The sequence below is a fragment of the Ambystoma mexicanum genome, chromosome 13 (assembly GCF_040938575.1).
Source record: "Ambystoma mexicanum isolate Mex_15411 chromosome 13, UKY_AmexF1_1, whole genome shotgun sequence".
In the NCBI taxonomy this organism is placed as follows: Eukaryota; Metazoa; Chordata; class Amphibia; order Caudata; family Ambystomatidae; genus Ambystoma; species Ambystoma mexicanum.
Genome location: NC_090938.1, coordinates 738526695 through 738553875, shown reverse-complemented (window position 1 = coordinate 738553875; position 27181 = coordinate 738526695). Strand labels below are relative to the sequence as shown.

General features: G+C 48.0%; 1 protein-coding gene across 5 annotated transcripts in view; it reads left to right on the top strand.

Moving 5' to 3' along the window:
- LOC138521867 (putative leucine-rich repeat-containing protein DDB_G0290503) overlaps nt 1-27181 on the top strand; it is a 141902-nt gene that overhangs the window by 92335 nt on the left and 22386 nt on the right. For 3 of the 5 annotated variants that reach the window (XM_069635014.1, XM_069635017.1, XM_069635016.1), the window contains exons 3-9: nt 1401-1493; nt 8644-8715; nt 11016-11147; nt 14735-14851; nt 15747-15884; nt 17142-17321; nt 17701-17907. In XM_069635014.1, the coding sequence (XP_069491115.1) occupies nt 1401-1493; nt 8644-8715; nt 11016-11147; nt 14735-14851; nt 15747-15884; nt 17142-17321; nt 17701-17907 (939 nt within the window). The remainder of the gene's footprint in view (nt 1-1400; nt 1494-8643; nt 8716-11015; nt 11148-14734; nt 14852-15746; nt 15885-17141; nt 17322-17700; nt 17908-27181) is intronic. The other 2 variants (XM_069635018.1, XM_069635015.1) reach the window with 2 other exon arrangements.

The following is a 27181-nucleotide window of genomic DNA, read 5'->3' as shown; positions in this document are numbered from 1 at the left end:
TTTCAAACTTTATTTAAGGTTCAAGGCAAACATCACAGGGCAATTCTGAAAGCAAATACATGAGGGTTTTGTGATCGGATACTGTTGCCTTAAAAAGCCACTAAAAAAGTTGCTAAGTGCAGTATCTTGGGCATATCTTTCCCTTATGGCACGTAAGGCTGGGAAAAAGCCGCTCTGGGAATGCCCACGCGCAAGACTGTCTGCCAGGTTTAAGAGTGCCAACTCCCTAATTGTTATCTAGGGCTACTGAGAATACTCTCCCTTGATTAGGGAGACTAGCTGTCCGTTTAAGGGGCCTCCATGTGCCTAGAAGCCTGAGTGCCTGCCCATCCACCAAATCAAATTCCACCCACCTAATGAAGCCAGCCCTATTGTTTGGTAAATGTAAAGGTATTTGTGTCAATCTGAATATTTGAGTTTTATCTGAGGTTTGGCAAATACCAGGTAGAAGCAAATATTTGCTACACCCGTAGTTAAAAACAAGTGCTTCCCTTGTGCTCTGCTCCTAGGTCCAGTCTTATCTTTGCCAAGCAATTTAATACTACGGAAGCCACATTTCTTTAATCGGGGTGTAGAATCCTGACCCGACCTTTCATGGGGTCCACCCAACATTAATCCTTGACCTATCCACATCAACCCGAAGGCCTGAGCAGCAATGCTACCGTTGGTACTGGAAGCCTTTTAGCTCGGGTGGTAGTTGTTTCCTGTTTAAATCGCCCTGTTCAGCCCATTTCCTTTCTATTGTGGAGCAACCGCTGTTGTGATGTTCCTTACATGATACACCACCCCTTGCTCCTCCCCTCGTTTGACAATGACAGACTGGATTGAAGATTAGATGGTGGATCTGCGGCAAGAAAAAGTCAATTTGACAAGTGTTTTGTTAAAGGTACACAGGCCAAGATGGACCGTATGCATAGAAAGAGAAGACAGACTATATAGAAAACAGATTGAAGAGTTTGTAAAAAAACAGATTGAAGTTTTTGCACAATTGCAGGCCGGTATGTAGACACAACTTCAAAGGGAGGGTTGTTTGTAGAAGAGGGGCTTGTCTCTTCCTCCCTGTGTCTGCCGAATCCCCCTTCCTCTCTCCTGTGTTGGTGTGACAAGCTACATCTACATTAACCTCCGCGATATATCGTCTGCATTCAGTGCATTATTACATTTCATTTTTTTAAACCTAGGTATGCACATAAATAAATAGATAGCTGTGTAGACATGCTTGAGACTGCCTTTCGTGCCTGGCCTGATTACCGGATGTAATCTACCTAGCAGCTATTTCTATCACCTCGTAGTATGAAGCACAGCGTATCTGCTTCTTGGCAAGTCGTGTATGTCTTGGATTCTCTCTGTGCATGTTCAAAGGGCATCTCACTCTCTTCTCTTTAACCCCTATCGCACAGAAGTCTCCAGTCCTTCAAAAACTGCATCGCTCTTTGGGGCAGCTGAAGAAACAGCTTCTGGAGGCCCAGGAGGAAATCCGCTCCCTCAAGGAGGTAAGAGGCCTACCCAAGGATGCATGTACCCAAGCATTAAGTAACCGCGCCCTCTCGCCATCACTCACTTTCACAGACTCCCATGCGGAGGTCCACACTCCCAATCACGTCCCATTGATTTTCATGGATCCTATAACCACTCCTTCATTGGACCTCACTCCCAGGCCCTTTAGATGCTCAAGGTGTCTCCTATGTCACATAGCACTCCCTTTAAGATACACCATAGACCTTTATTGAGTTTTGCTTATGACCCAGCACTCGTGGGTTCCCATGGTCTCCACATTTGCACCCCACTTGTGATTCTTGTAGCTGTCGTTGCATCTCAGTGCATAGCGCTTTTCCGGTATGCAGTCTTTTCTTCGAATGTATTTCCATCGAATCATTATCCATCGAAATTCATTCATTGAAAATCTTTTCCATCGGAAAGCATATTCATTGAATGAATTGCGATGGATTTCCAACTCAAGCATACCTTTAAAATAGATGTATGGATGTTTGGTTGGTAATTCAATGGAAAGGGTTAATTTTGTTGGTAATTCAATGGGTTGAGGAATGGGGGTTGGTGGGGGAGATTAGGGAGAGGGGACACCTTGGAGTTGGGTGGGTTTTGGGGGGGTCCCCCAATAAACAAAAAAAAAACCACAGCTTCCTGTGACGTTATAACGTTATGCATGTTTGATAGACTTTCCATGCAAAAGATGTAAAGTGTTTACATAACGAAACCCTATTCGATGAAAGGGGTTTGATGCATAAACACTTTGCACTTTATGTATGGAAATTCGATTAAACATCTTTCAATTGAAATTATACGATCGAACAAACCATCGATGGAAAGATTTCGATGGAAAGACATGTAACCCGCTTTTCCTGAATGCTCCCATTGATCTCCGTGGCGGCTCCATCCTTCAGCAACACTGGGCGTCTGTAAACTCTCCCTCATTTGCTGGGGCTGGCCTGGTGGGACCCAGCCACATAGAGTCTCTCTTTTTTGGTAGCGTATTGGGTCGCATGTTCTGCTCCGTCTCCTGTGTCGGCCCCTATGGTGTTTTCTGCTTGATCTACTGGTTCAGTGGCTGCCCCAGGTCCCAGCGAGGCCCCACCCAGGGCCTCTATGGCAATAGAACCTTTTGGGGTGTGTTGTGCGAGTCCCTCTTATTGCCAGGACAGGATTCCCCAAAGTTTCCCTGATTAAGCCCCCCTGCTCAACCTGCTGGTGACAGCTCTTTGTGAACTCTTGGTGGCGGCACGCTGCTGCTGCAATTTTGCCGTTCCTGGGTACTACAGCTTGTCCCTTTCAGGTCCCCTTACAATGGTGGCTGGGGTTTTGAAGAACAGTGAGGCTTCACATCAATGCTGCGTTTACCCTGTAAGCATGGACATAGGGCGGCCATGACCACTATGGCCATGCAATTGAGATGCTGGCTGAGTGCTCAGGGTAGGACTCTGTGATCCCAGCTATAGCACCTCCATAAGGACCAAAGCCACCAGAGCCCGCCAGCCGTGACGCTTTCTGGTCTAAGATGAGGGAGTGAGGCAGTACTGCTGGATGGGGGTGGGGTGGAGAAGACACTGTACCCCGTCCCTTCAAATCTCTGACATACTTGCAGTGTGCTTGTGTGCACAGTCAGAGGAAGTACAGAGGAAATAAGCTACGGCTAGGTCCATGTCAAACAGTCATATCAGGATTGGTGACGGGGACTCTGCTGGGTAGGGGATTCCATGTGCCGTCATGTGATTCATAATTCGCTCTGCACCAGATTGAGCAGTTTTGCCCACCCTCTAATTGACACTTCTGGGGTCCATCAAGAACTTTTTAAATGTACATCGTGACCTCCACAAAGCTGGTGCCAGAACCCTCCCAGGTGCACAAGCTCACGCCTCCCGTGGCTGTGCAAGTGTTTTCCAACGGCATGTCTTCTGGGGCTACCAGAATGGAAGAGTGAGTGTGATTGGCTCAAAGTTCTCCCAGGGCAGCGGTATTGAAACCTTTTTTTATACTGAGCCACCTCTTGGGTAAAAATATTGTTTCTAGGCCCCCCACAAGATCTTGAGCAGTTGTGTTCTTTAGTCAAAACCCGGACGAATCATAATTGGATGTGCCTGAATGGTAACAAGACGGAACTGCTGATTTTTGGCTCCCACCAGGCCCTGGCTAAACTGGACTCCAGATACCAGTCTCTTAGGATGCATGACTGTAGTGTCCCAGTTTCCAAGAAAGTCAAGACCTTAGGTTTCCACCTTGAATCTTCACTCAGCTCTGATGTTCACATCAACCAGGTTGTTGCCAACTGTTCTTACTATCTCTGCCTCCTGGAGAGCCTCCACCTCTTTCTCTCAGTGCCAAACTGTGTATCGATTGCACGAGCAATAATGCTACTAGGGATCGATTATTGCAGCGCCCTACTGATGGGTGCGAATAAAAAGAGCCTGCATAAGTTACAGGTGATTCAAAACGACGCTGTGCGCATCGTTAAAAGAAAAACTAGGAAAAAACACATCCAGTTGCCGCGAAGCTACGCACTGGCTTCCGATCTCCGCACGGGTACAATTTAAGCCAGCAATGTTGGTTCACAGATGCCTACATGGTACTATGCCCACCTACCTTCAACACATGATGTGCCCCTACAAGCCCACAAGAACACTGCAATCCTCGACACTATCGCTAGTAAGTAACCTAACTTTCAAACGTACTAACGGTCTTGGGAGGTCATTTCCTGTTTCTCCGCCAAGCTTTGGAACAGCTTACCGCTAGGGCTGAGACAACAAAACGATTGTAAAAAAGTCTAACGGCTTATATTTTCTAGTAAAAGCAGTCACCGTAATCCCATTTTATAGAGCCTCGCACCCCCATCTGGACTTTCTCCGGACCCCCTTACGAGGGGCCCAGCCCCACAGTTTCAAGATCACTGTCCTAGAGTATGACGTTTTTGGTTTCTATACAAAATGTTTTGGACAATTTGTATTATTTATTTATTTATTTTGCATTTTTAAAGCGCTCACACAGCCCAGGGGCATTGAGGTGCTGTTACAGGAATATGTCTCTTAGTGGCGTATTTGTAACTCACTTAATACCCGCAGGTTTCTAAGCGCGGACCCGTGGGATCGAACCTGTGTTGCTTCATGTCATCTTGTTTCCAAGGCGCGCACGTTGCCGCTGAGCTATCCTCCTGGGAATTATGGATTATCTCTGCACAGATCAAATGATGGTCAACAGTAGGGAGCAATTTTACACGAACAGGGAATGGGCTTGAACGAAGACGTGAGCAATCTAGTTTGTGCTTTTGGTAGTGCACCTTGGGCGATGGTGGATCATAGAATTGGCAAGGGGTTGGCCACCATTCAGTCTTCTCACAGACCCAGTGGGAGGACCTGACTCCTAGCACCCTAGCATGGTTGCGACGTATTGACTACTTTGAATTCCGGTGAGGTGGCTGTGGGCCTATAAAGGATTTGCAAATTGCAGGTAGGCTGGGGAGCGTCCAGGCCGTTTGTGCTTGACGTTTATTGTGGTGTGACGCAGGCACAGGACCACGTCTGGGTATACCCAAGACCTAAGCTCCTCCTCACTGATGAGGCCCAACAAGGCCGAAGCATGTCTGGGGATACTGGTGGTCTCCTGGAGAAGGGATGTGTGACCAAGCAGGTTGGGCTGGATTGTCCCTTTTGGGGTGGGACCAAGCCTGATTAGCATATGGTCTTTCCCCTTCTGTAATGACTTGGCAGGTGAAGAAGAGTGATCTGGAGGGTTGCCCAGAGCCGTGCCAGAGGTTAAGAATAATTATAAACCTTCCAGTGATCATCGCTTTTGTTTGCGACAATCCAGTAAAGAGGAGCAGGAAATGGTTATATCATGCGCAAAGGGGGGTAGGGGAGTGATGTCACATTCCTTGCCTAAAGCCAAAATGCAGTGTAAATGACTTCCACAACAACGTAATCCAACTCAAGTGTTAAGAGAAGAACCTTCTTTTTTTGGTTCTCGTCCCATGTAGAAGGGTTCCCACACCCTCTTTCCCACAGTTAATCCACCCTTCACACTGCAAATCCTCCTCGGCGGCCTCTGCTCTGTAGTGGGGTCTGCTTGGTGAACTCTTATTGGGGCCGTGAGGGGAGGCCCTTTCAGCAATGAGTGGAGCCACAGGAGGCTGCCCTAAACTTGGTACTGGGTTCCTCCTCTGTCCCTTGCAGCCCCCCACTCTCCCTGTACTCTGCTGCTCCAGTCACCTGCCCTACTCGCTCTCTAACCCGGCGTCTCGTGTTAAGTCTTGCTCCCTCAGAGCTTTGCACTAGATTTTTTGTCTTCTAAGGTGTGTAGCCCTTTTGTTCTTGGGATCCTCCAGCTTCTCTTCAACAACTTTCCACTCCATACCTTTCTCTGCCTCTCTTAACGGCCCCCCATTTCACCTCTAGTTCTTCTGCCTCCTCCTTGATGTTACCCAACAATTCCCTTTCACTTCTTTCTGTCACCACCTCTTTCCTCTCTCAGGAACCAGTCTTCTGCCAACTCCCTTTCTCTTCCCGCAATGTCCTGTTCTTTTATTATTCCCCGCTCATCCGTATTACACAGCTGCCCTTTCTCCTTCCCAACTTCTTCACCTCTTTGGGCCCCTTTCCTATAACCTTTACGGTTCTCCAAATCTCTTCCAACCCTCCCGCCTTCTTCAGACCTTAGACCACTTCTCATTGAACATTTTGGGTCCTCTACTTCTGCTCTCTCTGCCACCTTTGGGGGCTTCCTCTGCCCAACCCACTGGTCTCTTGATTCCACAGCTTGAGGGCCGGTCTTTCCCCAGCCTCGTGTTCCTCCTGTCTCTCTACCTCAGCCTCCTGACTCTCCCTTCCAGCCTCCTGACTCTCCCCAGGGGCCAAGGGATGGACCACTCTCCCGCTCTTGCTGCTTCTCCTGCTCCTTCTGTTCACCTCTCCAGCCGGTTCCAATGAGCTCTTCAATCCCCTGCTGTCTGGGCCCTTGTGACTCCTCTTTCCAGCCTCTCTCTGGTGCAATGGGACTCGGGTGTGGTAGATGGGGGGGGGGGGCGCGATGGCATTGGCCGTCGGGCTCAGATCCGGGGTTGACTTCAAGCCCATGTGTCAGCTTTGGGATTGACTTGTCCTCCTCCTGGGCAGACTTCCTGCCTGTGAGGACTTGTTCTCGGCCTCTTTGATTTCCGGGGCTAGCTCAGGTACCTCTCTTTCAAGGGCAAGATTTGGGGGGGGGGGGGATTGTGCACCCACGTGCAGGCATTGCTGACTCTGCGGGTCCGCTACGCCTGGATTGCAGTGCGACGAGCCTTTGCCCATGGCATGGCAAGGGTAGCCAGGGGTTGCGTCTCAGGCCTCCCTGGCCCCAGCATCAAGTAGCTTTTAGTAGTCCCCCAAAAGACAGAGAGACATTTGGGCCCCCTCCAAACCAAAGAATCTGGGAGATCCATAATCTCTGATCAGAACGCCCCCCTCTGCCCACCCCAATCACGACCCACAGTTTGATATGATGCCCTGGCATCGAGCAAAATAAACAGGGGTATTTCCTTGAAGTTTCCTTTTCACCCTTATTCTCGATGGAATCGGAATAATTAACAGTAGCATGTCAAGGGTACTGGTGTTCTGGCCTAGGTACAGGGCACTTTTAATATTAGCCGCCAGCGCGCCACGAGGAAGGCACACAGGCTTAGTATATATGCAGGACACAGATCAGGAGCCGTAGGATAAAGGTACACATTACCCAGCCTACCCAGACACAGCCTTCTTGCAGCATGCGCAAGTGCTCCAGCTTAGAAACCGCAGACAGACTGGAAGGAGGGAAGGAGAGAGGTACATGGACCGTAGCATAGACGCTGGATGGGGACTAGAAGATGCCTGGAAGGGTCCATTGAAAGAACACACAAAACAATGTTGCTGCCTAAATCTGGCTCCTTTGAAGACAATTAAAATATGTTAACAAAAAAGTTGTAAACTATCTCTCGCTAGTTTTCATGTGTACGGTTTTTGGAGTGCCAAATAGGTTTCTTTTTTTGTAGAATGTCACATTTCACTAACAACGTATGAAGCATGCCCTTGTCAAACCATGTAAAACACCCAGGTTCCCTTGTCCCCATTATCTTTTCTTATGAGCCTTTTAGCTTTGAAAGAAAACCCAACGAGCCATTTTTCATGCTTTTGCTGTATTGGGTTCTGGTATTTGTAGGCTTCAAAATGGAGGAAATAACACAACAGTGGTACTCTTTCTGTTTAACATTTCTATAATGATTCCTATGTTTCTGGTGTACTTTAAAGATGTTGTGTCTACTTTTCAAGTCCTCTTTGTAGAAAAAGAGTATTGTTGAAAGCCGAACACTCGGCTGAGGAGGGGAAAGTGTCAGGGGGCAAACTGGCTGTGATGATTTACCAGGTCCATCAGTGAAGAGACTGAATAGGTTGTTCTCCCTGGCCCTTTGCTGCTTTTCAGGGTACAAGTTAAGGGAACATGTGGGTTGACAGCGTCCCCCCACTTTTTTTCGCATTGTGGACGACATGCCCCCTTGGGTGTACTTGAGGCTGAAATGCAAAAAAAGCTTGTTTGCTCAAGTGTTCGTCCAGCAGGATTTGAACCCAGGTCCTCTGGCCACACACTTACCCACAAGATATACATGTCTTCAAAGCACATGTCTTGTATTGGTATTTTGCTTTTAATGGAATATTTTTCATATAGGTTTTCAGTTTTAAAAGGAGTGCACCTTTTATACTTTGCCAGCAAGCATTATAGAAAAAACCTCCTCTGGTTATTTTTCGGTTCTTTATTGAAAGACCATGCTGATTTGTATTGTGAATTTTCTTCTATTAGGGAAGGCCAGTTGAATTAAATGTGCGCATTTCATTTTTGGATACGTTCAGTCCCTGTGCGTATCTTAATGAGCCCTGCCCCACTTACAGCCCCATTGATCACATTTGCAGACCTACGCAATTGCTTACTCCGACTGCTTTAAAACGTTCCCAGTAAATATGTTTTGCGTCGATGAGTTATAGTAACAGTTAAAATGCATACACTAATGGTCGGTTTATTTGAAGGGGGGCGGGCACACGCATTTTGCCGCCCAGCGCTCTGCAAATCTTAGGGCCCTGTCTGCAGTAGGCTCTCAACCGCGAACTTATCTTAATTGTATGCCTTCCATTGCAGGTGCCATCTGTAATCGTGTCCAATCATGACGGGACAGCGCCCACGCACTCTGGTCCGCCACCGAAAGCACAGGTAGCTCGATTCCTTTGGCTATTCCGCCCTCTGGTGTTCAAATATGAGACTGCGGCACAAGATGCTATGCATATTTACTGCATGTACTTGATCAGCGCGGGTGTTACTTGACAGACTTAACAAATGGTTTCGACAGAGTCCATTTGGTGAATGAGATGTTTGAACTTTTACTTACACAGTAGGTCCCCGATGACAGATGGAACAGGTAAATAATATGTTACGACGCATTGGATAATAAAAACTGAATTCCATTAGCCCCCATTAGACACGAACCGAACATCTATTGATTGCATTAAACACTAGCTAAGTAAACAAGCGAAATGTTCACCAGTGATAGGACCTAACCAGTAGCAAAAACAGCGAATTAAGACATGGATATATAAGGACTTGCGCAGGATCGTAGACTTCTACAGTTAGCAATTTGGGCACTGGAACACGTTTAACCCCTCCATTAGATCTTCGTCTTATCCACTTGCCCCCACCCTACCACAGTGGAACGTAGCCACTGTACCCCCTTCCCTTAGCATCTAGAGCAGGAGCCTTCCGTGTTTGGCTCTCTAGCTGTTTTGGACTATAACTCCCAAGAACCCTGCCCAGCATAGTCAATGGTGAGGGATCATGGAAGTTGTAGTCTAAAACATCTGGAGAGCCACATGTTTCGGACCCCTCCCTGCTCTAGTGTCTAGAAGACTATATTTCCCGTTGAACACCAGGGCACAGCTCAACGTGTCCCCTACATTACTTGCCGCCCTAGCCACTAGTCCTCTTAATTTAGCTACTAGTACATATTTCACTCTAGCCACACAACCTTCCTTCTCAGACAACCTTTGACCACAAGGCAACTATGGAGCCATGTCTCACCTTAACCACAAGACAACCGTGGAGCCATGTCTCACCTTGACCACAAGACGACCATGGAGCCATGTCTCACCTTAACCACAAGACAACGGTGGAGCCATGTCTCACCATGACCACAAGACAACCGTGGAGCCATGTCTCACCTTGACCACAAGACAACCGTGGAGCCATGTCTCACCTTGACCACAAGACAACCGTAGAGCCATGTGTCACCGTGCAGCCATGTCTCACTTTGACCACAAGACAACCGTGGAGCCTTGACCATAAGACAACCGTGGAGCCATGACCATAAGACAACCGTGGAGCCATGTCTCACTGTGGAGCTATGTCTCACCTTGACCACAAGAAAACCGTGGAGCCATGTCTCACCTTGACAACAAGACACTTTTCAGACAACCAGTAAGCCACGTCTCACCTTAGCCACTTAACCACGTCTTTTCATGACCCATCCCAAAGGCATTGGGACCTACCATTCATATAAGAGAAATCTTTCAATTCACTGGGGTACAGAGGGTGAATATGGGTGTGTGCACCCAAGTATTGCAATACCCACTTTTCAGGTCCCTGGTGACCTCTTGACTGGTGAGGTCCATGTTGAATGATGCCATTTTGGCTATGGAGACTGGGTTCTAGTAGCCTGTGCAGTGTTCCTGGGCTGCACTCAGCCTGGTAACTGGGGGTACTGAGCGCTGGTGGTCTGTGCACAGTGGGGGGATTAATGCAACAGAAGCGCGGCATGAGCCATCCATTATGGGAGACCACGTCAGCCGTGGGTTTTAGAGTACCTGATGTGAGTGGCTGTGACGTCTCTTTGGGACGAGCTGAGTTAGCGTCGGTCTGTAAATACCCATCACTGCCCGCTGAGACCATTGTAGAGTTTCCGAAAGGAATCTCTTTACGTTATTACGTTATTTAAATCTTTCAGGGCAAGGCATTTGGAACAATGTTTCCATTTCTGGAGGCCTCTTTTTAGGGGGCCCATTTCAAGTATTGTGTCGCATTTAGGACCCCGCTTGAGGCAGTGATATCGTTGGAGTGGTTCCAATGTAAGTTCTGTATTTTGTTCTGGATGCCACTTCTGGAATATTGTGCCCAGTGCTGATGGCCCTGACACGTTTTGCCCTGTTCTTGTTACTCATGGCGTGCCTAGTCATGGGCACCATTCTGAAGTATAGTGCTCAGTTGTGGTTGCCCCTCTGAAATATTGAGCCCAGTCCGAACACTGGCTTGTTTATTGCGTGCTATGCCTTTGCTTCTTGCGTGTCTTGTCAGTCCGCACGGGTGCCCTTTCCTGAATTTAGAGATCTCAACTTGATCTTTCAGGCACTTCATTTCGAAGTGTGCTGATCTGGGCTGTTTGCACGCAGACATAACACATGATTCTAACATGTTTTTCATTCTTTCTGATTCTCCTCTCCTCCACGCCATTTGCATTCCACAAGGAGAATGGGGGTGACCCTGTGGAGCACCAGCACCACATCCTGGATAAAGCTGGATCCTGCAGTATCCCACAGCATGAATCCCTGATCCGGCGTCTCACCGAAAGCTTGCACAGCAAGGAGGGTCTCCTGCAGGTGAGTGCGCTTCCGAAGATTGGCCCGATAGCTGCACATCTCCCAGCAGTGAACAGGTGTCAACATGTGTCGACTCCTCTGATGAAGCCTTCAACAGGGTATTTCAGATCCAGGAAAGGGTCCTTATGTAACAGACACAGCACATGGCAGTTGACTTTTCGATGAGAGATGGCAATGGTCTCATGTATGCATTGAGGCGCTTGGAGGGTGGAGCGCAGCTTTGACGTACAACACATTACTGGGTTGATGGTACTGAGTTGGTGGGGGCCTAAAAGGTATTGACCAATCTTAACCCGAGCTGAGCGGCTTTGTCGATCTGATGATATCCATTTGAGCGAATCTCCCATCAGCCCTATAGCACTGGCACTAGACTTGTAGGCTGCAGAGAAAGTCTAGTAGGATGAGTGCGTCTGTCCAGTTGCTGTCTTGCACCTTTAGAATCTCCTCCATATCTACAGGGCCAGAGGGTGTCTTCGTGGTAGGACAGGGCAGGAGTCTGTCTTCGTTGTGGGTCCAAATACGATTGGGGAATGTTGATTTAGAGAGTTATTTTCACTGAACTTCTGCAATTGTGACATCGCAGTCCTCCAGGATTTTGGCTTTGAGTAGAAAGTGTGAGATAGGACAGTTGTTTGACATGATCGTGCTGTTGGCACTAGGCTTTTTCAATGAGGGGGTGATAATTGCTTTTTCCCAAACGTTTAGGCATTATCACCATTTCTAAGGGGTGTTAAGGTCCGGGACAAACAAACTGATACATTGTTTATTTATTTATTTATTTATTTGCATTTATGTAGCGCGCACACAGCCCCGGGACATCGAGGCGCGGTTACAGAAAAATGGCTTAGTTATAACCGTGCTAGCCAGGAACCTGGCAAAACCTTCTGGGGGTTTTCGATTTTTCCTAGTTCCATTGATGTGCCAGAGTGAAAGATTAGAAGGCAGGGATTGTAGCGTTCAGATCAGAGGAGGCCAATGTTCTACGGCAGATGTTTGAAAAACCAAAGTTTGAAAAGGAAATCGTGTCAAATCCCCTTTGAAAATTCATATTTCCTATATTCTTTGCATTGCTATGCCTTTAAATTTTAAGCAACGCATTATGTACTTTATTTTATCTAATGAGAAATACAGGGAACACAATGCATTTTTGGCACGCAAATGCTTCCAAACCTCCAGCGGAAGGAGCAGTTAGTGTCCTTAACAAGTGGTGCGAGGATGTGGATATAAGACCAGATGATGCAGACGAGGGAGTAACATGCACCAGGCACGAGGACAGCAGAGCTTGATCTAGGAACGGGATAGTGGAGGAAGTGCTAGGCTTTAGGAGGGAGAGTCGAAGGATGAGGTGCCAGGCGTAGACTGGTTGTGGGAGAGGAGAACAGAACATGGAGATGTGGTGGCCTACTGGCGTGGCTCCTTTCCTTTGTTAATATTTTGTCAAAGGACCCTTTTCTCCTGCCCTCCCAGGTTCCGTTCTCGCATCTGTCTTCTAATTAAAGTTCCCTACACAGCAACCATGCATTTATTTTTTTAACAATTGAACTGTGGGCAACCTCCATTCCACACACCATGCCCTTCCGCCTCTGCCCCCCAACCCCACCTCCTCCTTTCCCCATAACCTTGTCCTTAACCCTTTTGGAAAATGTTTTGTTTTAATATTAAGAGGCGTTGATAACCCTCTACTTTCTCACTAGAGCCCCCGCAGCTCATCTTCTGAATTATTTTGACTAGCGGTTTCATCTTGTCAAACCTTTCCTAATTTTTTATGTTTTCAACACTTCCTTTTTCTGGTTCTTTTTTTCATTATTTTTCTTTAAACTTTTTTCATCTTCAGTCTTAGTTTCAATCTTTCTATTTCAAACTTTTTTCAATCTTATTCTTTTTTTCCCTAAGCTTTTTTTCCAAGCATTAGTCCTTTGAATTGAAGACCAAATACTGTTGTGAGGAAGGATAGCTCACGGGCAACGCGTTGGTCTTGGAAGCAAGACAAAGCTACGCAACACAGGTTTGAATCCCGATCCCACCCTTAGAAACCACTCGCTGGTATTAAGAGTGTTATAAAAGAACAATTATAATTATGATTATAGTTGTCTGTGTTGCGTCTCAAAGTTACACTTGATGGGGTCTATTTTGTCTTTCTCAGCCAATTGCATCCCGGTAACATCTACCATAAATGTAAGCGTGTATATTTCTTCGCCAGACATATAGTAATTCTTCCATTTCTATTCTGAGTTCCTCCTGCGTCTTCTTTAGCTCTCCTTGTTCCTTACTGGGCCTTCTTCTTATCCGCCTTTTGATTAGGGGGGGGGCTCTTGTTGGAGCATTTGAAGGTGGTTTGTCGGGGGGCAGCTTGTATTGTAGCGCATCTGCATCTTTTTTTCGCTCTTATTGTGCGATTTTTGGATTGGGGGAGCCATCGGCTAGCGATGCTGGAGTCCTTTTGTTTGGTCAACCTGTATTCTGACTTTCACACATAAGCTATGCATGAATTTTGAATTGAGTAACTAGGATGGTGATTTAGCTGGAGGCCAGATAGTAATCCGTCCATAATTGTTGTGCGGGTTATTTTACTACTTTTTTAATAGGTACTTGGCAGGTAAAGATATCTCCCATCATCCAGTGTATGGCCAGGTCCATGCGAGGGTTCCTGGATCTGTTCATTTAAGCCCGGAGTTTGCAACCTGCGGCTCACAAAATGTTTTGAACTAGGACTCCCATGATCTTTCATCTTTGACTATTTTGACTGGGCCTGATGGGAGTTGTAGTCCGAACCGTCTAGAGAGCCAAACGCGGGAGACCCCTGATTTAAGCCATGATGGCCATATTGCCCATCTGCTTCTCAGCTGGGTTCTTCGGCTTGTAGTCTAGCCATTAATTGAGGTTTGAGTATTTTGTTGGTAGTGCTTTGTACAGTCATCATTTGGTCCAGCTGGTGGTATGTCCGGTCTGCATTTGTTTGCTGAAATGTGGTCGGTGGGTGTTGGGTGATATTGTTGTGCACTGCACAGGCTTCACGGTAGAGTATATCAGGGCTACCCACCCCCCCACACCCCTACTGGCCTGGCTGCATGCTGTGGTGGTGTATTTGATATCCTTGAGTCCGCAGATGTCAAGGTGAAGTTGTCAATGGTTCATCTCTCAGTAAAGCTTAGATCTGGCGTTGATCAAACCAATGGTTGTGCAATTTTATTTTGCTTTGTTTCCCAGGGTATGTTGCTCATCGCCATCCACCTTTGATCTCATGTGGCTTCTTGTGAGCAATCTGTCTGCCGTAACTTGATATGTGCGCTTGCCAGATTGCATGCGGCGTGCAGGCTATGTTTGTGTTCTGTTGCTGCATTCTGCTTATTTCTGGTCATTGTCTGCACTCAAGGGTGGCCATGATTTGGTTGGTGTTTGTGGGCATGGTTGGTCTGCCAGCCCGGGGGTTAAGTTGGAAACGCAAGTCAACTAGCTACAGAGTGAATAGAAAGGACTTGCTGATGCCCTCCCCTCAAGCTGTCCGCAGCAGACTTCTGTCCCGCACGCTCAGTGCCTCCACCAATCTAACACATAGCCCTCTCCTGTGCCTTTTTACCCCCTCGCAGGACTGTGTGGGTTTGTTGAAGACCCTGAGGTTTGGGAACGAGCCTTTGACGGATGTGAAGGGTGCGCTAATAGAAAAACTCCAGCAGAGACTCAAAGAGCGAGACCAGGCCTTGCAGGTAAAGTAAAGGGATTCCCTGATCCTATAGTGACCTGTCACACGCCGAAAGATGCAGAGAGACAGACTGTGCATGAGTGTGTTTAATGAAATCCTAAACTGTGAAGGGGTTCCCTTTTCTGTCTGTTCTCTGTCTTGGTGCAGCTAATGAAGGGGTTTCAGTCTCTTACTGTAGTCTCTTTGCTGAGGACTGATGTTCTGTTGTTGGGCTATGTAGTGCACTCCGCTGCCCTTTTCATGGTCTCCGGGTGCTCTACTCTACCAGAAAGAGAGGGTGTGTGTTAGGATGATGTGGAAATATTGTCTGTGTGTGTTTTCTATAAGCTGTTCTCCCCAAAGGCAGATGGTACAATAACCACTTTTGTCTAGAGGCAGCATACAGGCCCGCTAGGACTGTAATCTTACAGGTCTCGAGGGATGTCTATTGTATGGATGCATGTGGGTAAAGGAGAATGACTGTATTTGTCCTACCCTGAATCTCATGCTATATATTGAGACATTGGCCCTCATTACAACCCTGGCGGTCTGGTAAATCAGGTGCCAGTAAAATGTTGATCCCAATTCCCATAGAATCCCATAGGACTCTATGGGCGTGGGTACCACTGAAGCACCGGCACCGTTACTAAGAGTGCTGGTGCTTCCGTTAAAGTCTGCGGGCGGGTGCTGTTCCACCTGCCAGGTCTGACCCTGGTGGGCGGAGCAGCACCCGCCCACAGACTTGTACTTTGCCGGTCTGGAAACAACGGTTTTGGTAAACTTACCAGCACCATTGTTTCTGGACCGGCTAACTTGTAATGAGGGCCACTGTGTGCTCTCTACGTATTCTCCTACCTTGGTTCCAATGTATATCTCCGCCCCCAACCTTCTGTCATTGACATTGTGTTTGGTGGATATAGCGCGCAGCAGATGACAAGTTTTCGGCCCTGGAGTTGAAGGAGGAAGAGGCAGAGCGGCTGCGGCAGGCACTACGGGAGAAGGACCGTGATGTGGCCCGCCTGACAGATGTGCTACGGAAGAATGAGGAGATGATCCGTGTAAGCAAAGGGGCGTACTGTGTGTGGGATGCAGGAGGGCGGGTTCTATTGTCCATGGCCTTATAACACCCAAGAGCACCTGAAACCCAACACATGTATTAATCATAAGGGTGCTTGGCAGTAATGCCTGCTACTGTGGCAGGCAAGACACATGAGACAACAGGGGTGGGGAAACTGGAGAAGCATTGCTTGGAGCTCAGAATAACTTTGCCAAGAAGCAGGGACTTGCAGTAATTAAAGATGCAGAATAACCATGTTGTAAAGCATTAAAAGCAATACTTGGAGATGGGGAGTAACGCTGGTCTAATGCATGAAATAGCCCTAATTGGATATGGGGAATAACTCTGATCTGGCCCATGGAATAGTCTTCATTAGGCATGGGGAGTAACCTTGGGGTAGCAGTCACTGGAGATGGCCAATGACCATGTTATAAAGGGTGAATAGCAGTTATTGGAGATAGGGAATAGTGTGGTATAAAGCAATGAATAGCAGTCATAGGACATGGGGAATATCCATCATAAAAAGCATGATAATAGGCACGTTATAGAGGAATAACAGGTCTACATAAAGCATGCATTATAACTCACTACATGAACACATTATATGAATAGAAGTCATATACAGGAGCACAGTGATATAAACAATGAAAAATCAATCATTAGAGATGGGGGGGGTGGAGAGGGATAACCATGCTATAAAATATGGAATAGCAGTCACTGGTGATGGGGAATACATGTGCTATAAAAGAGGGAATATCAGTCACTGGAGACTGGGAATAACCATGCTATTGCTGGAGATGGGGAATACATGTGCTATAAAAGAGGGAATATCAGTCATTAGAGATGGGGAATAACCATGCTATAAATGTTGGAATAGCAGTCGCTGGTGATGGGGAATACATGTAATATAAATCAGGGACTATGAGTCATTAGAGATGGGGAATAACCATACTATTAATGTTGGGAATAGCAGATATTGGGTATGGGAAACAGCTGTGATCTAAAGCATGGAATCGTGTTTATTAGCGATTGGAAATACCCATGCTACAAAATATGTAATATAAGTAATTGGAGATATGAAGCAAACTTTAGTCATCCTATAAGGCACTTAGCAGTGTTCTTAAGTAGCAAGCTTCCGTGATGGGTGAAAAGCCTGGGTTCATAGACCAGCAGCAGCGTGGCAAACCTATCTGCTGAGAGTCACGTGCTCGTTGAAGTTGCTATCACTTTGTGCATTTTCCCTTCTGTGGCGTTGCAGGCCTTGAGAGACGTCCTCCAGCTGAATGAGGTTGCAACTCCAAAGCTGGAAGCCATGTACAAAAGTCTGCAGCAGGCGTCGCAGGAACGAGACGAGCTGCGCATCTACGCATTACAGGAGAAGGACTCCATGATTGCGTCGCTGCAAGAGGCGTTGGTCAGCAGCAACAAGGATGTAGAGGTACCAAAACTTCCAGATGTTGAGTGCTGTCAAGGATGAGATGTGGCCCACCACATTTGGCAGACTATTGCATAGTCGCAGTTTTCTTTTCTCGACACCTGGGAGAAGATTGTGGCCCACCTATGTGTACCATTCCTTCATGTTTTTTATATTGACTTAAAAAATAAAATGTTTTTATGAACAGCAAGTACAATGAAGACGTAACATTTCACATAGTATTATGCAAGTAGTTATTAATGGAATAATCCGGCAACATTTTAGGACTAGATCAGTGCCAACAGTGAAACTAAAATGCAATTGCTCCAAGTTGTGAACCATAGCTTAGCACTTGAGCCGTCTTGCTCCAACCGCTGCATCTCTTCTCTTGTGATGTCTGCAGGCGTTGGCGGACTCCCTGATTGGTCAAGGCCTGGACAGCTCCCAGGCGCCCCCAAGCTCCTCCTCCAAGCTTCTCGTCTCCCAGCTGCAGGAGAAGGAGCGACTCCTCCTTCGGGCTCAGGAGGAGAAGTCCCAGCAGAGTTCTGTCCATCAGCAGGAAGCCCAGAAGCTGCTGGCCAAGGTTGCAAGCCAGGAGGCAGTCCTAAAGGTAACGGCCCGCCAAGGGGCCTGACCACAGACAAAATGGTGGGCCTCTCACTGCTGCATCCAATCAAACAATCTGATTCTGATCAATCCGAATCCTGCCAAGCTATTGGCAATGTATAATGCCTCACAGCTGTTGCACCCTTTAAAATGTATTCCCAACCCCATGTCTATGCTTATGTTTGATCACATTGTTTTAATTTTATTTTAAGTACAACACATGGGTAAAAAAAGGCATGGGAACATTGAAGCCCATGCTCCACAAATTAGTTACAGAGCTAGAAGATAGGCTTTTAAGGAGCTAGTGAGGTCATGTATTTACAATACCTCACTATCACCTGTTAAATAATTTTTTATTGGGCCAGTGAGGAGTAGAAGGGACTAGTGTATAACCCTATAACCAGAACAGTGGACAACACAACACATACCCCTCCCCCTTGAGGAGTGAATGATGATTTTTCAAAGTGTGAAACGGAATTAAGCAATAACCCTGTAACAGGAGCCCCAGTTCACAAGGGATCTGGTACCATTACCTAATAGTAGTGACCCCCCACGGAGCGGCTTATAGCTATTCCCCACTCTTTGTCTGCACTGATCAGATACTCCCTATCTGACTAACCTTGCACATGGCCAGCACAGGCTGCACTACCACTGCTTCGGATCACCATATTTATTTATTTATTTTACTTATTATTTATCTTGTCCCCTCTTATGCCCCGCACTTTCCAATTTCTCCCCCCTCCCATGCACTTCCCCCTTTTCCCTTCCCCATGCAGTTGCGCGATCTCAATGTCACTGGGCCTAGTAAGATCGTTGTGTTTGTTCTCTCCACTGTTCCCCTCCCTTTGCCTGGTCGCGCTCTGAAACACCTGTGTATGAGCGCGATATAAATAAAATAACATATATCATATATCATATTCGCACCCCAGCATGGTTTTAACTTTTTTTGTGTGCGTTGTGAAATGGCCCCAGTGCTGTTTCACAAGTAAAAACAAAACTGCACGTTTAAATGGCTGCCATGGTTAAAGGGAAAAGAGAACTACTCCCTTTCCATGATGCCCTGGGCACAGCAGGGGGAAGAGGCGGGCCAGCAGGGTGTCGAAAGAGGGCAGAGATTCTGGAGAGAGGTAACTTCATGAATGGATGGGCAGGGAGAGTGTGATGGGGAGCAAGTGCTGGGGTGTCGGAAGGCTGGCTGTTTAATAAGACGTGATTATTTATTTGTACATTTGTAGAGCGCACGAAACCCACAGGCATCAAGACGAGGTTTGCATGGGGATGGAGGGAGAAGGGGAGGGATGGGGGGGAGTGGAGAGCAACAGGAGGGCTGGCAGTTCATTACAGGAATGGTTCATTGTCAATGCAATACGCTGGTTTTTAGTTGTTTCCTGAATGGCCGGTATGATGGTTCTGAGTGCAGGTCGTTCCACAAGCGGGCGGCAATGACTGGGAAGCTAGAACCCCCAGCTCTAGTGCGTCTGAAGCGCGGGGTGGCCAGTTTGTGGCTGTAGATTGGTCTTGTAAGTCTAGAGGAGCCGTTCTTGGAGATCCTCTGCGAGAGGTAGGGTGGAGCAGAATTAGAGATAATTTTAAAGTTGATACATTCTCTGACTGGTGACCAGTGTGTAACTTTTCTGTGGGCCGAGACGTGGTCACGTTTGGTAAGGTTCCTAGCAGCCCGGACGTCATTGTTCTGGATGGTCTGTAGCTTGTTAAGTTGCGCTCTGAGTGTCAGCGAGAAGGGAGTTACAGTAGTCGAGCCGAGAGCCAATTACTGCTCTGGCAATGGTCAGGTGGTCTTGTGACGAGAGGAGGGATTTAGTCGCATTCAAGAGTTTTGTGGTATGGGCTGCGGATGATATCGCATTGACGTGGCGGGCCATACTGAGGCTAGCGTCCAAATGGACACCTAGCATTTTGACGTAAGAGGTGACTGGGATGGTGAAGGCATCAATGGTGAAGGATCTAAACGCTGGGTCAAGTTTGGCTAAACGTGAGGGGAGTCAACTATCAGGATTTCTGTCTTGTCATCATTAAAAAAGAGTTGGTGTGTGGCCATCCAGGTTTGAATAGTGTTGTAGATTCTGTTGATATTGCTGGAGTCTTGTTCATAGTTCCCTGAGAGGGGGGGATGAAGATTTGGGTATGATCGATCAGCATAGTTGGAATACGAGATACCCAGAGAGTCGAGATGGTCAAAAGAGTGGTTTTGTGTAGATGTCGTATAATGTCAGGGAGATACAGGAGTCTTGTAGGACACCAGAGGGAACTTGAGTTGGATGGCCAGCTGCGCTTCCGGCAAAGACGTGGCCAGTTCTATCCACAAGGATTAAAGCAATCCACTTGGTGGCCTTGGGGGGGGGGAAAGTTGCCGGCTCTGGTAAGGTGGTGGCAGAGTGTTTGGTGGTTGACCAGATCAAATGCTGCCGATAGGTCTAGCAGTAGGAGGAGGGCTAAATTGCCAGAGTCGCAGATGTCGCTCAATTTGGTTTTTAAGGTCGAGGAAGGCTGATTCTGTGCCATGACCTGGACGGAAACCTGACTGTTGTGGACTGAGGATGTTGTAATGTTCAAGGTAGGCTTGTATCTGAAGGTGGGCAGCGCAATCCGAGATTTATAGTAGGAAAGGGACAGTGATGATGGGCCAGTAGTTGGTGGAAATTGTAGGATCGAGGGAGGCTTTTTTGATGAGTAGGGAGATCCAGGCTTCCTTAAGCTTGAGTGGGATAGAGCTGTTACTGAACGAGCAATTGGCAAATGCATTGATGATGGGACTAAGGGCTTCCACACTGTCCATAATAAGAGGAGCGGGGCATGAGTCACCCTGGCAACGTGAAGGTTTCTGACCAGCGATGAGATTGCATATTCGGTGGCAGGAAGGAAAATAAAGGTGCCGTCAGTGGGGGCGGGGGGCGGGAGACTGGGATCAATTGTGGGTACCTTTGCAAGTATGGATGCTCGCTTCTTGTCGATTTTTTTCCTGAATGGTGGCAATTTTGTTTGTAAGGGCATCTTGGATATTTGTGTTCTAATGAAATTATTCTTGCTTGGTTAAAGGGGATCTCAAGGCGCCACCTTGTTTTATAGACCGTTCTGTATGGACTACTTTGTGGTGCCTTGAGCAAGACCTCTAACAGGACCCACCTGTACCTCCGCTGCTTTAACGAAAAGCTTTAAGACTGAAACTGCAAAGAACGCACATACATGCCAACATTCTGTGACCAAACATCTGTAGGATTCTTCTAGTTGCAAAAACGTAGCATAATGATAACATCACAGGAAATGCCACGCGAATCATCAGCAACACAGTATAATCATTTTGAAATGTAATACATTGGGCCTCATTACGAGTTTGGAGGTAACCATGCCCTTAATAGGCTGCCTCCAAACACGGGTCCGGGTTCCCTGAATGGGGAAATACCGGGCCATTCCGACCTTGGAGGGCCCCTGTATTTCCCCATCCAGGGAACCTGGACCCGGTACAGCCCCATTCCCATTTGAGCCCCCATAGGGCTCAATGGGAATGGGGAGCATGCTAACAACGGGCCCGTTAATGACGGGCCGTTGTTAGCATGCTGGACCGCTCGCGGGACCCGCTAAGGACATCTGGGAAAACCAGGCATCGTGAGCGCGTACCTAGTAAAGAGGTGGTATGGGGTTAACGCTGCCGGCAGCTCTACCGGCGCCGTTGACCCCATACCGCTAGGGTCGTAATGAGGCCCATTGACTTTTCATCCCCCAAGCGTAGGTCGTTGGATCGGTGTTCCTCACTTTCACTGAATGGTATTTTGCTGAATTTTATTTTGCCCACATTTTTACCACCTTGTTTTACTGCAGTTATATGGGCCTCATCACATGTTTGGTGGGATTTCGGCAGTAAATCCACTGAGATGCCACTGAACGGATTTCCCATTACCGCCTCTTGATGCAGCAGAATTACCGCTGGATTACAAGTGGTGGTGCGCAATGTTAGTCCCCATTTATTAGAGTCCACAGGACTCCATGGGGATTTTGGCAGAATTACTGCAGGCGGTAATTTCACCAGTGGTGATTCTGCAGATTTGGCCGGTTTTTGGTGATAAGGGAGAGGAATTGCCTCCAGCATTCTGCTGGAGGTTTTTCCTAGTCCATCAAAACATGAACTCCTAATGAGGCCCATTATGTGGTAAATTGGGGTCTGGTACATAGAGAGGGTGGGGTTTGGGGTGAAAGGAGGGATGCAGGACATTTTGCAGTCAAGAAAGGCGGTAAAATCAGAAAAAATAATTTGGCAGAATGACATTTGATGAAAAAAATTGGAGGAACCCTAATAAAGCCATGTGACGAGCCCATTTAATTTCTCCATCAACTCCAGTGCCACTGGGGCTTTCAAATACCACCAATCACACGCTTGAGGTAAACATTTTAAGTGGTCACATTTGAAACCTTTCTTTACAAGGTATATTTTACACCAGGCTAACTTGGCGGAATTTCCCTTTTTATAATCACACAGAACCGAGACAGCCAGGCAATCTTCAGCTTGCCACTGACTCACTGCCCTCAACACATTGGGCAGTCAAATGAAATGAAATCCTGTATAAAATCAAATGGATTGGTTTAGACGTTTTAATTACCTGAATAACAGACAATCAGATAGAAGACATTTGTAGCTGTAAGAAGCTTCCTGCAGACGCTAGGAAGTATTCAGTGCACCAGGGCTAAACTGGAGGAAATGATCTCTGCACAGAGAGCTGACGCTTGGACACTTGCCTGGACCTTGAGCACAGGGCAGCGTGCATGTCCCTGTCTCACATCCAGTCAGACCTAGGCTGCAAATGCTGTTCGGATCAATCCCCTGTTGACCCAGGGATGAAAGCAGTGGAGTCGTTAGAGGGAAGCCTGGGGGAGCCCGGGCCCCCCCTCTGAAATCCTGTGTACACCCCCCAACCTAATGCGAGCAGTGACCGTGTTCTCTGCTCGTGGTGTTATTTGTGTCTGTCTGCATATTTGTGTTATTTGTGTCTGTCTGCATATCACACGCGGCAAATACTCTCCTTTTGTCTCAAAGCTAGCAGTGCTCTTGGTATGCATTCTGGCATGGTTATGAACATGAGCACGAGCCACTTCTCAGGTGTTCCTGCCCGGCTTCTGCACAGCCACCTCCATAGTGTGCAGAGCAGCTTGTACCCCTCCCTTCAGAATGTCGCACACAAAACTGCTAGTGATGGGCCGTTAATCACTGAATGGTTTGTGCCTGCATTCTGATGGGAGGGAAGGTGCAGTGGGGTGTGGGTAGTTGGTGTGCAGAAAAAAAGCCTCTCTGCAGGAGTGCTTGTGACGTCACATATTACCTTTCAGAGGCAGCCCGCCCACTTTTGTCTTTGGCCCCCTCTGTGCCCATCCTAAATTTGATTCCTGGCGACGCCACTGGATGAAAGTGAAGGCCTTTACCAGGCAATCCTGTTTGTTTCTCACTGGGCCGCCAGTTGATTTCAGGGAGGGGCCTACTGGGCTCATGCTTCCCACAGATTCCCACTCGGCTGCATGAGCACTTCCGCAGCACCGCGGGCTTGGGTCACAGTAGAATGTGATGAGAGGCGTTCCCCTGATAAAAGGGCGGGGTCCTTTCAACCCTGAGCCGGACCAGGGAACGGGATTCCACAGGGTCTGCAATGGGGGTGAGACCGGATCTCTACAGGAGGGCCTGAAGGGCAACTTGGATGTCCACCCTAGTAGGTTTCCTGCACCCCCTACCACAAAAACTCTTTATTTCACTGTGGTCAGACTGTGGAGCTCATTTTCAAAACATGAGTCATTTGGCGGCGTAGAGCCGTTACATTTGCACAGCAATGTAAACGACTCCCCGCCGCCAAATTTAAATGTAAAGGGCAAAAGGCATGTACTTAGCCTTTTGCCCTTTACATTTGCACTCTGCACTGCAAGGTGAGTAAGCCCTGCTGTGCATGCTTGTGGGGTGGGGGTCATTTCAATTGTGAATATTGCTTACTATGCATGCATGCTAAGCAGTGTTCACAAATACATTTAAACCCTGACCGACATCCAAGCATGTCGGGGAGGGTTTAAATTGTACATGCTTCCTGCCATCTGAGCATGACAGCGAAGCATGTACAATGGATCCCCATGGGGCCGCCTGCTTTATGCTGCTCTATAAAGCAGGCAGACCCCATAGGGATCTCCAACATTTGCCGGGGCAGATGCTGGGGCATTTGTATGGCGCAAAGGACGGGAGTGGCGGAAACGCAAGCTGTGTTCCGCCGCCCCTCTCGGCCATAAAAATCCTGAAAATTGAGCCGTTGCGGGAGTGCAAGACATTACAGCCTTACTCAAGGCTTTTATGCCTTGCATTCACGCTACGGCTCTATTGAACATGAACCCCTGTGTGTACAGGGCGGTGAAAAGCGCTCCTCACGTGCAAGCAGTCTGCCAAGCGGATGCATGTGATGTTGACTTCCTCCTCTGACTCTTCCGGTTCTCCCCCCAGGTAGAAGGTGAATAAAGGGGAAACATGACTCCAGGACCTTCCAGCTCAAAGCCCCCATCAGGGAGCTGCAGCCAGAGAGGCGAGCCAAGAAAAGCGGATCAAGGGCTAAAGGCAGAGCTCCCGAGCACGCGTACTCCTCCTCCTCCTCCTCCTCCTCCTCCCAGTCCTCCGATGATTCTTCCTCCTCGACCATCTCTGAGTATGAAGACGAGGAGGAGCCCAAAGGTAAATATTTAGAAAATGAAGCTGGGGGGTGGGTCTTCAGACATGACCCTGAGCAGAGTACGTTTTATAAGGACACCCCAATAACCAATACCAAGCCTACAATCGCCAATTCAGAAAGACTGTCAAGAAATCTGTCCCTTCTATCCCAGATGTTAAGGATAGGATTTGGAGGGAATGGGAATAACTTGACCGCTATCCCCCCATTTCATGACCAGGCTTTACCCTCTCAGAGAGCAGGAATAGTCCATGCCAGCCTCTGCGCGACGGGATGCCCTTCTGTTAATCCAGACGGGTCGCACATCTGCATCCTCGGGAGAGCGGGCGTTCGGGACCCAGTAGGCAGAGTGGATAACGCTCTGAGGAAGAACTATACTGATGCCCACCTCTCTCTTCAAGCGTCCACCTATGGTTCTTGTACAGCTCTGGCTGCCCAGGGCGATTCCGGCAGGCTCTGTGCCAAGATGGAGCAGAGGGTGGACTGCTCGTCTCTTTTGGGAGGGATGAGACAACAGACTGAGTTTTTGTAAGGCATGGCCTGTCAATGATTGAGGGCAGCAGCACTCGCCATTTCACCAGTATCCTCACCAGGCTCGGCCTCCATTTTCAAGACTGACAGACTGGTTCATCATAGAAAGTGGTGGCACTCAGTCTACCCTTCCAGGGGGAGACAAACTGCAAAGAAAGAGGAGGTTTGCCAAGTACATGAAGAAGATACACACTCTGGCACCCTTTGCTGCAAGCAGAACGGTCACCCAATCAGGTCAAGACCACTTTGCTCTGTCCCCCATCTATGCCAGGTGGGTAGCTCTGCAAAAGAGGAAGAAAATATGATCGCCACCAAGAAGAGCAGGGTTTAACCCCCACTGAAGTCTGCTGTCTTCTTACTGGGAGGCCACCCCTATGGCAGGTCCGGTTAGGAGACGGCTTCAGTAGTGTCATCAACTATGCCACCTTTCCACTTCAGACCCCTCTGTCCAGAAATTCATCCTGTGTGGCTATATCATAGACAGTTACCCCATAGCCATGGCACAAAGGTTACCCCTCGACCGTGGGACCCAGAGAAGGGGCCAGGCTTGCAGCCAGAGATTCAAAGCCTCATTGAGAAGAAGGCTGTTTGGTCCGTACCGTTAAATGCTCATGAGCTGCACCATCTTTTTGGTTCTAAAGGCACGAAGGAGCGACAGAACTTCTTCTCAAGGGACAGCATTATTAAGTCTACATGATCCGGTTCAAGATGGCCCCTGCAAAGCAGCATCCCTATGGTAAAGCGTATTCGCTAACTTGTGCCAACTTCTATGTTCCAAAACATTGCCGCTGCCATAGGTTTCTGGGAGTCGTCATTAGGGATCCGCGTTTTCAGTAAATCGTCTCACCTTCTGCCTCAGATCGGCTCCAACGATCTTTGTAAAGGTTCTGGCCCCCTTGGTAGGAAAGCTCTACGAGGAGGGTGTTTCATGAACCATTCCTCAGGGCCCAGTTCCACACGGACATCAGACAACTCTCCAACCTCAGGACAGGAGCAGATGTATCATGCGAGAGATCGCCCACATTTGTCCCAGGAGACCACGTCAGCAGGTCATGGTTGAGTTTACAGCGATTGATGGCGGCCACAGTCTTTGTGACACCCTGATAATTTCTATATTTTGAACCTCTTTATCTTTTGTATGTCTATCTTATGACTGCATACCGGCTCAACTAAGGGGCTGATTCATGGAATTTGTGCGCCGAAAAACGGGGATTTGTGCGCCATTCTGCCCGCAAATCCCCATTTGTTAAACAGGGATTTGCTGGCAGAATGGCGCACAAATCCCCGTTTTTTCGGCACACAAATTCCATGAATCGGCCCCTAAATCTCTGTGCCCTCTAGTTCCAACTCCATTGATGCTGGATTTCGAGGACCGCAGATATCGAGAAGCTGATCTGAGTCGCCCCACATATCTTCACGGGGGGCGTGATTTGGGCTGGCTCCCTTGAATATTCTGGTGGGTCATGGGGGGGCCCACGGGCCCACCCAACCCTCCTACGCCAGCCATTTTGACATCGGATGCCAGGTCACTAGGCTGTAAATCCTTCTTTGAGACTACAACGACACGGGCCGTTATCCCCATTAGAGTCTCTCCAGTCCTCCAACTGGAGGGAGCTGGTAGTGATCCATTGAGCTGCTTTTCTTCTCCCAGGGGCTCATGGCCAGAGCAGTTCAGGTTCTAACAGAAAACACCACAGAGGTTTCTTATGTCGATCAATGTCTCAACATCTAGCTCGGATGGACTCCTCATGAGGTCAATGGACAGAGAGGAACCTGCTGTCTCCGGGGGCCTTGGGCATTCCTGGAGTGGAGATCTCGCTGTCAGACTGTCAGCAGAGTGTTCCTATTCTCGTAGGAGCTCATGGTAACTTCAGAATGTCTCCATGTATTCACAACTACTTTCGACTACCCAGCACTGGACGTGTTTGCATCAGTGGTGAACTCCGAGCTCCCTCCCATTTGTTCAAGGCAACGGGAGCCCGGGTCCTGGATGTCGGATGCTGTGTCTGTCCAGTGGCTAGACATGCTCCTGTATATATCAAAAGG